This window comes from Hordeum vulgare, chromosome 1H, assembly GCF_904849725.1.
Source record: "Hordeum vulgare subsp. vulgare chromosome 1H, MorexV3_pseudomolecules_assembly, whole genome shotgun sequence".
In the NCBI taxonomy this organism is placed as follows: Eukaryota; Viridiplantae; Streptophyta; class Magnoliopsida; order Poales; family Poaceae; genus Hordeum; species Hordeum vulgare.
Genome location: NC_058518.1, coordinates 347877769 through 347887660, shown reverse-complemented (window position 1 = coordinate 347887660; position 9892 = coordinate 347877769). Strand labels below are relative to the sequence as shown.

General features: G+C 45.2%; 1 protein-coding gene across 2 annotated transcripts; it reads left to right on the top strand.

Moving 5' to 3' along the window:
• The first annotated feature begins 1378 nt into the window (after window positions 1-1378).
• LOC123435523 (uncharacterized GPI-anchored protein At1g61900) lies at window positions 1379-5838 on the top strand. Of its 2 annotated transcripts, none has more exons than XM_045115577.1 (8): window positions 1379-1672; window positions 2822-2987; window positions 3607-4449; window positions 4688-4930; window positions 5031-5045; window positions 5133-5273; window positions 5396-5443; window positions 5554-5838. In XM_045115577.1, the coding sequence occupies exons 2-8, from the start codon at window positions 2903-2905 to the stop codon at window positions 5619-5621; spliced, it is 1443 nt and encodes a 480-aa protein (XP_044971512.1). In that variant the 5' UTR covers window positions 1379-1672; window positions 2822-2902; the 3' UTR covers window positions 5622-5838. The 2 variants fall into 2 exon arrangements, with proteins under 2 accessions (XP_044971512.1, XP_044971511.1); XM_045115576.1 differs by having other exon boundaries at window positions 5551-5838.
• Window positions 5839-9892: the final 4054 nt, after the last annotated feature.

The following is a 9892-nucleotide window of genomic DNA, read 5'->3' as shown; positions in this document are numbered from 1 at the left end:
GCTTGAAATGCCAGAGACACTAAGATCAGGCCCAACATGAAACTTCTCGATTCTCGGTAAAGGACCTCCAGTTCAGCAGCATCATAATCCCTTCCCTCAAGAGGATGGATCTTAGGAGTTGTTCGGTAACCCTCGAGCTCCATGAAATCTGAGAATCTGCGGAGTATCTCTTGTCCAGCTCTGCAATTTTTACCTCCTGCTCCTCCAACTCCGGGACTGCAGATGCGGAGTGGAGGACATCCGAATAGGCCTTTAGTCGAATAGCCAGACTCAAAAATCATATACAACAAAGTAGCAGCAGCAGACCATCAGCGGCAAGAACACGGTGACAAGCTGTCAAGAACACAACATCAAGCACCCACACAACACACATAAGCAACAAGCTGGGCGAGAGGAACGAGTGCAGTTACCTTGCCAGCGACGGGATTCCTACCGGCGGAGAGGAGGTGACTCGCGGTGGCAATGGAGGCGACGGGATTCCTTTGTACATGAACCATGATGCAACACAACCTTTTTGTCTTTATATTTTATCCGTTCTAAAATAAATGTCTCAGTTTTAATACAACTTTGTACTAAAAGCGAACCAACCCTATGGTTGGATGGTTGGAGGGAGTGTGGTATTCCTAGCCTACGAGAGGATTTTCCTGATGCTTTCAAGATGATATGCCACCTCAATCTTTGAAGATTCTCATAAGGATAGGGTTACACGTGCGTGCGTTCATAGGGATGAGTGTATGAGCATGCATATGAGCTTTTACGTTTGTACTATGTTACAAACAAAACCTTATAGTAAAACTAGTACTTTGTCCGTCCGAAGATATTGTAGGAGAAATGAATAACAATTGATGTATCTAGATGTATTTTATTTCTAGTTTTTTTTTTGGAAAAGGACGTTAAACCTCCGGTCTCTGCATCAATTGATGCATGAATTATTATTCATTTTTGTGATAAGTAATTCCGAACGAAAGGAGTATAAAGTTAAACCATTTATTTTAAAACAAAGGGAGTATAAAAATATGGAAAACCTTTTGTTTTGAGGATTCTTTTATTGGTCTTTTGAGTTAATCGAAAGAGTTCACTCCCTGCAAATTATTATTTTTTGAAAGAGTTCACGAGAGACCGAGCAATCTAAGCTCCACTTCGCTGCGGTATAAAAAATAATCGTACAGTATGCAGCATACGCATTTTTTTCCTTCTTTTGATTTTTTTTAGAACAACATTTTTTTATGGGGGTGTGCAGCACACATGGCCCAGCCCAAGCCCAACGTACTGCAAGTCGGCCCACGTATCGGCGGCAGGCAGTGAGCCCGTGACGCGCGTATTCGGCCTCTCTCGCTCGCTCTCCTTCTCTCCTCTCCTCCACCGCACCGTGTAGGCGTGTACACACACTGACACAAGAGACAGCCGCATCCCCTCACTCCACCACCTCACCTGCTGCTGCTGCTGCTGCTCGCCAACCCTAATCCCCCCCAGCTCGGCGCACTAGCGCTCACCCCATCCCACCCCACTGAACGTCTGCACCGCGCTCGCGGCCGGCGGCAAGCTCGGCGGCGGGGCGGACTCGCGCACGCCGTCTCTCGGCTCCCGCTCCCGCCCCCCGGCGGTGGGCCCGGCGTTGAGGGGGAAGCCGGATCGGCACGCTTCAGATCCAGTGACGCCCAAGGGAACCGAGGTGAGGCGCTCGCTATATTGTTCAGGACGATGTGCTCTCCGTGTAGTTTAATGCCTGGTCACCCGCACAGCAAATCTGCGCATGGCATTTACTTAGCACTTCCTTTTCTTTCTTTGCTGGAATGAGGGAGTAGAGGTAGGGGGAGTAACTTTTCTTGCTCTAAATCTGTGTAGCGATTAAATGCAGTCGAATTAGTGCTGTTCCCAAGATTGGTGGAGCTAGGCAGCTAGCTGTACTCATGCTGGTCGGTTCTTCTAATCCAACTGCAAACAAATGTTTCCATATTGTGTAGCTCAAGCAAATGTGTGCTGTCTGCTTATGATTCTATGTGTTGCTGAATGCTCGGAGGTTCCTTGTGCAATCGGTTGGCAGTCCTGCACGTAGATAGATGTTCTCCGAATTTCATAGCAACAGGCAATTGATATGTTTTTGGAGGTCGATCCTGTGCGAGGATAAGAACACGCTATTTAATAGAAATGGTTTGTTTCTATGCGGTACTGGGACTGAAGGTTGTTTCCTCATACTACCTTTTGCATCCTTTGTCAAGTGAGTTGGGATTTCATGGTTAGGCGGCATCGTAGCTTCCTAGTCAAGTCCTTTTGCTTGTAGAGTTACCTCATGATATCTGGCAGACGCTTGCATCTGTTGTTCATATAAAAGGAACAACACTTACCTTTTTTGTGCAGAGAAGCAATATTTTTTCGCTGTGTGGTTGTCACTTCTCTGTGAAACCACAACCATGTACTCCATAACTACCCTCTGTTGTTAGCATTATACATGTAGTCAAAGTCTGTAGCTCCCCCCCCCTCGCTCGCGCGCACAAAGGAAAATGTCTCCAGTGGACCAGAATGTTCTTTGTAAAAAACCAATTGCTAAGGGCGGTTTAATTGCAGAACAACTTCCAACTCAGTTTCCCTGCATACTTTTAGTTGCGTCAGTTGGAATCGTACCTGAAAATTAGATGGAAATATTTATTTATCTTAATAACATATTATAAATTGATAACGTTATGCACCTTCGCCTGTTCAGTTAGGAAATGTTTTTGAGTGAATTGATCTATATGTGGATAATTCTTAGGAGAAGTACTTAACTATATGCTGCATGTGACTAAAATTTTAATTATTCATTTTGCTTTCCATCTGTCTGCAGTTTTTTTTATTCCATTTGTTTGGTGCGGGTGCTACTGCCTCCAATGATCCTGCGAGTTCCAGTCGTAAACTTGTGCGGGGAATGAGGACCTTGTGTGCACAGTCTTATGCATGCATTGACATCTTCAGGTTAAAAATGGAGAGGGGCTCTGGTTCTTGTTTTCAGGGTGAGCCGTTTTCTTCTACACACAAGTTTTTTATGCATATAATAATTAGACAGTATATTTGATTTGGGTAAAACTTTAGGCTTCTCATAAGCCGGCAGAAACTGAAGGGGGCGGGGAATCTCACATGATTTTAGAAGATTATTTGAACCTTCGGTTCTTAATATACGGAAGCTTCTTAAAGATACATTTACTTCTGCTGCATACGAATGTCTAATCTAGGCTGTCACCATGTCGTTATTAATTCCCACCATATATGAGATGGTATAAGCATTAATCAATTTATTTTTAAAATACTTACATGTCAGCATTATTTTCCATGTGAAATAAATAAATAAATATTGGTTTGACTTTCCTCGAAAACAAGCACATTGTATAGGTCTAATGTTTTGTTCTACATTATAAAAGTCCAAAATACATGATAGTTACAAGGTGATGACTATTCCTATAGTCCAATACAAGTGCAGCTATGATTCTAAGGATGTTAGGAAACTAACTGAAAATTTAAAAATTACATGCACATTACATTTTAGCTAGACATCCATATGTAAAAGTGCTTTGTGTTTTTTTTTTGTGACCACTATCTTTGATGAGCTATGCTAAAAGTAAGATTTTATTGCAGGTATAGTGTATCATCGGGTTGTATTGGTATTGATATGGCTTTGTGGCTGTCAGCATGTTCTGTCTCAGCAAACAACACTTGAACCAAAAGATAAATTTCTTCTGTCTGACCCACCTATTGGTCTCTATGATCCGATAGAGATTTCGCCATCTGTTCTCCCACACAATACCAACCCAGTTGAGCCACTGTCACCAATGTATCCAAACTACACATCCTATGATCCGGTTTTGACCGGAAAATGCCATGTGAACTTTTCTGAGCTCTCTTTTATTATGGACAAGACAGCGTCTGATTGTTCTGTACCGTTAGCACCACTAGTTGCCGATGTTATATGTTGTCCCCAAGTTAGTAGCTTGATGAACATTTTCCAAGCTGCATATGGTGGTGGAAACAATACGCTTGTTCTCAATCAAGCTTCAGCAAATGCTTGTTTCTCTGACATCATGAGCATACTTGCAAGTAAAGGGGCAAACACCAATATCCCTGAGTTGTGTACTCTGAGGCCATCAAATCTTACTGATGCTTCTTGTCCCGTGAAGGATATTAGCTCGTTTGAGAAAATGGTTAATGTAAGCAAACTCCTGGATGCATGCAGCAGTGTTGACCCACTGAAAGAGTGTTGTAGGCCAGTTTGCCAACCTGCAATAGTGGAAGCAGCGGTTCATATATCCTCAGGAGGGGCAAGCATGTTCGGAAGTTCTACTAGCATACCTGGGAGTGCGGCTGGTATTAATGCTGTTAGTGACTGTAAAGGGGTTGTTCACTCCTACTTATCTATGAAACTTTCATCAGAAGTGGCAAACACTGCTTTCAGAGTATTATCTGGCTGCAAGGTGAACAAAGGTATGCGATTTTTGCTAGCTTGGGTTAGTACATTGATATATTTTTCTGATGCCTGTGATACCAAGATTCCACAAAGATTGTCATACTTAAATTACAGGTGCCTTTTTTCTGTTCTTCCAATCTTATCCTCGTTTCATCATTGCTGGTTCATCATTGCTGGTTCATCAGTGCTGTCAGTGTCATCATAATAATGCACGGCATCAAGTGTAAATTCTGAATCCTGTTCTGAATTATGTAGTCTGTCCACTGGAGTTCGACGATCCTTCTTCAGTCGCTAAGGCATGTGGCAAGGCATCTTCAAGGCCCTCATGCTGTGCAGCGTTGCAATCTTACATCGCAACTAGACAGAAGCAAATCTTTGTCACAAATTTGCAAGCAATTAACTGTGCAACCATGTTTGGATCAATGCTACAGAAAGCTGGTGTGGGGAATGATATTTATGGGCTGTGTGATATTGACCTGAAAGATTTTAGCTTGCAAGGTATGCACAAAGATATTAGTTCTCTTTAATATTTGCTTCATATCGGAATACAAAATAACATTGTCTATTTTCCATGGCACCATTTGTCAAATTGGAGCAGCTTTTGGGCAGCAAGGTTAGTTCTATTCGATCAACTTTATCTGGTTCATCATAGTTATGTACTCGTGTGGTTCTGTGCTAAATTCAGTATTTCATTCTGTAGGTTGTCTACTTCGGAGCTTACCTACGGACATTGTATTCGACAACGTTACGGGTATTAGCTTTACATGTGATTTGAGTGATAATATTGCAGCACCATGGCCATCATCATCGTCTCTCCAGTCATTGTCGTTGTGTGCTCCAGGTGAGAGGGAACTCATGTGATTTCACTAATATATTTTGAAACGCACGCAGCACTAAGAAATGAGAGAACTTCCCTTCCAACTGTGCATGTATTCACAATAGCTTTTGTTATTTCGGTTTCAGAAATGTCATTGCCTGCATTACCGGTGTCACCATTATCAGGAAGCTCTGGTACTTCAACATTCTCTCGCTCGCTAGTACAACTGCGGGTCCATTGATTTGCTATTGTTTCCAAAGAGACCTTGCTAACAGATTGAAAATTATGTTTGCCACGACAGCAGGTATCTCCAGAACTGGAATCGGGATCCTGCTGCCTGTTGTGCTCCTCACCACGGCCATCTCCATCTGAGAAAAGCACGTCATGTACCGAGCCAGGAGCATCGTAATTTTCCCCGCTGTGCAGGCCCCGCCTTGTAAATTATGTCGCGTTGCATTCTTGTAAATGAGCCTTTCCTTTCTTTGTCCCATTTTGTCCAGCAGATAGCATCGTGATGTGCTAGAGAGGACTGTTGTACCTTTTGAGACATTATCTCTGGAAGTAAAATCTCCTAGACTTTGGCTGGTCACCTGGCATGGATTGTGATTTGCGACAGTGGATGATATGAACCGAACTTGTATGGCTGTCATACTCGGATCATACAGTGCAGTAATCAGGTTTATGCCTCTAAATTTTCACTGAGCAAACTCAGGTACAACTAAAAACCGATAAAATTTGCTAAATATGTTACAAGTCACTGATGTCTGGTATGATAGACATGTGGAGCCAGCTCACCATCTGAATATATTACTCAAACAGTGTACTGTGTTGATCTTGAGTGAATTGCAGAAAACCATCACATTGATGACCAAGTTTGCAGAAAACAGAAAACACGGTTTTACGAATTTTTGTTAGGAATCACTAGTTGGTAGTACGTCGGAGAGAAGATGCCGGCAAGGTCCAGCAGATGCCCTTTGACTACCCTTCTTCTTCTACTCTCTCTCTCTCAAATGGCGGCTGGCCTTGTGGTTGGAGGCGTCCCGAAGCGCGCACTAGATCCCACGCTACCGGACGCCATGCTCTTTATTTATTTTGATTAAAGGGCGTCCATGCAAAATACTAGGGACTCTTCGGACTATCGACGTTCGGGGCCAACAGTCCCGCCATGTCAACAAAAGCGAGCCCCACATGTCATAATCAAGGTTAGAACAAGTCTAATAGAGCCTTCAAACCCCTAAAAATAACTGTTTTTTTTACAGTTTTCTTCGAAAAAAAACCATAGACCAGAACCCCTAAACCCTCAAACCCGTAAAAAAATTTAGAGGTCCAACCCTCAAACATTTTCCCAACCTGTAGAAGTGAGGGTTGGGAGGAAAAACTCCCCCAACCCGCACTCCTCTTCCACCCTCGCGCGGGAGGGAAGTTTCATCCCCGCGCCGCGCCCTCCCCCGATCCCGCCGCCGCCGCCAGCCCGCCGCCCTTCCACGCCCCCGACGCCCGTCGCCCGTCCGCCGCCCCTCCGCGCCCCGTCCCTCCGCATCGACGCCGCCCACCCGCCCCTCCGCGCCCCGCCTCGGCCGCCCGCCCGCCGCCCCTCCGCGCCCCGCCCCGGCCGCCCGGCCCGCCCCGCCCCGGACGCCGCCCGCCCGCGCATCGCCTCGGCCGCCCGCCCGCGTCCCCGCCCCGCTCGATACCGGCCCCCGACGCGTCCCTGCCCCGCTCGACGCCGGCCCCCGACGCCGTCCCCGCCCCGCTCAACGCCGGGCCCCGGCTCCCAAAGGTGATTTTTTTTTAATTTTTCAGTTTTTAATTTTTTGCTTCATTGGCACTCGCAATTGTTGCCACTCGGTATGTAGATGGAGGTGAACAACGATGACATGGACTCGTTGTTCGATTCGTCGGATTGGTCGTCATCCGACGATTCGGACATTGACGAGTTGTTGCAAGACGACGACGTCAAGATGATGAGCCTCCTCGTCGACGTGCAAGCGTTTGAAGACCGCGTGAAGCTTATGGATCAGAGGAGAGAGTCAAAGATGGGGCGACTCACCATCTACCGGAACCGCGCTCTCGAACACGGGCATTTGATGCAAGACTACTTCGCGGAGGTACCTACATACCCTCCTCGTCTCTTCCGCAGAAGGTACCGAATGTGTCGTAGTTTGTTTGTGAAGATTGTCACCGATTGTGAGGCCGCCTCCTATTACTTTAAACGTCGTAGATCCGCCGCCGGTATCATGGGGTTTAGTGCATATCAAAAGATATCGGCAGCAATGCGGGTACTCGCTTATGGCATACTCGCGGATTATACCGACGAGTATCTTCGCATTGGGGAAGATACAAACACGGAGTCCGTTCATAGGTTTGCCAAGTTGGTCATCCGGTTGTATGGTGAGCAGTACCTTCGGGCACAAAACAAAGAAGATACAAAGAGATTAATGGAAATGAATGAAAAAAGGGGATGGCCAGGGATGCTTGGTAGTCTTGATTGCATGCATTGCGGTAAAAGCCGTGATGCTACCATTGTGCTTGAGGCTATAGCATCGGAGGACACATGGATTTGGCATGCATTCTTTGGGTTATCGGGAACACTCAATGATATCAATTTCCTCAATAGATCTCCTTTGTTCAAAAGATTAATTTCTGCGGATGCTCCAGCTTGCAACTACAAAATCATGGACAATGAGTACTGAATGGGTTACCATCTCACCGATGGCATCTATCCCGAATGGGCAACTCTTGTGAAGTCCATCAAGGAGAAAAATGGGATGCCCTTAACAAGAAAAGAGGCTCATTTCACCAAGGCAAAAGAGGCAGCCCGCAAGGATATTGAGAGAGCTTTCGGTGTTTTGCAAGCAAGGTTTGCCATAGTTCGGGGTCCAGCTCGATTTTGGGACAAAAAAACCTTGGTGAACATCATGCAATGTTGTGTGATTCTACACAACATGATCCTAGAGGATGAGAGAGGGTTAAACCTCCCTTGTTTCTATGACAATGTTGGTACCCGTGTGCAACCGGAAAGAAACCCTTCTCGCATACACGCTTTTCTTCAAGCACATCGTGAGATTGAGGATGCAACCACTCATGGTCGGCTCCGGGATGATCTAGTAGAGCACCACTGGCAGTTGGATGAGCGACGCATTGGCCCATGATGTATCTTTGTTTTACTTTTCTATGTCCTATTTGATTCGAACAATTAATGTAATTTGCTCAAACATTGTTGTAATAATTTGAATGATTATTGTTTTATTCGGTGGTGTAATAATAACTAGAATGATTATTGTTTTATGTCAAATGTGATGGAATTTGTGATATGTCATATGATGAAATGTGATGAAATGTGTGATATATGAAATGACAGTTTTAAAGGTTGGGGTTGAGGCAAAGAGTAGAACCCTCAAATCGAACCCTTAAAGCAGTTGAAGGGTTGCGTATGAGGGTTCTAGTCTTTGCCCCTGTTTTTCAACCCTTAAAAGTGCCAAAACTAGCACTTCTCAATCCTTAAAGCTGCTTTAAGGGTTTGAGGGTCTGAGGGTTCTACTAGACATGCTCTTAAAATGCTCAAAGCGACCGATCACTGCTTTCTGCAAAAGATTAGTGACGAGGACATGAATACCTTTGATATTATCACAATCAATGCATATGCGTATTTATTTGAGATGATTTCTGATAAAACTCATGCAATAATTTATTTATGTTATCCGAAACAAAAATACTTCACCTGTTTTTATTTTATGCCTAAATGCAGAATGGCCGAACACTTGTATGAATCACGTGTGATGACAAGGGAAGAGCAAATGGTTGGATGCTATTTAAGAGGTCCTCTCATATCAAAGGAAATAATTAGTTGTTGTTCAAGAAGTTCTCTCACATCACTTTTAGCCCAAGAGAAGATAGAGTCCAAGTCTTTCACGTTCTGGACTCACATTCGGACTGCACAGACATACCTGTACCAAAACGCTTTCCACTTTTCATCCAGACTCCGAATTGCGTGATTCTTTTTGGGCTGCAAAGTAGATTTTATGTGCTTTCAGGCCCAATTGGAATCACCTTTAAATTCGTCCGGAGCGTGGAGATATCGACCAAAAAATATGACGTTGCACCAGAATCCGAGTCAAGGACTCGCACTCCGGGCGAGGTGACTAACCCTAGCGGTGACTAGGGTTTAGGGTTTCCCTACTCCGGCGGATCACCATCGCCATTGAGGCTTGGATACTTCTCCCGCAACGGATCTCCCCCGTGATACTTCCCCTAGCAATGGCGTCCTCGTCCGGTGCCGCTCGCCGGGGTGGTGGGACGGGGAAATCTCCGGTTGATCTGGAGGCAGCTATGAGAAACATGAAGCTTAAAGAGGCGGAGCTAGATGCAGTGATGGTGGACGATGAAGAAATCTCAAAGTTCACAGAGGAAACGCGATGGCTTGCGGTGGCAAAAGTGGACACGACCAAACCCTTAGCGCTGAATCGTTCAAAACCACGATGAAGTTCGTGTGGCGCTTGGCATATGATCCGGGGATACGAGAAGCGGACGATAACCTCTTCATTATTCAGATGTTCTACGTTGGAGATTGGAACGGGGTGATGCACCAAGGGCCGTGGATCTTCAGGGGTCTAATGATGGTGATAGAGGAATACGATGGCAAG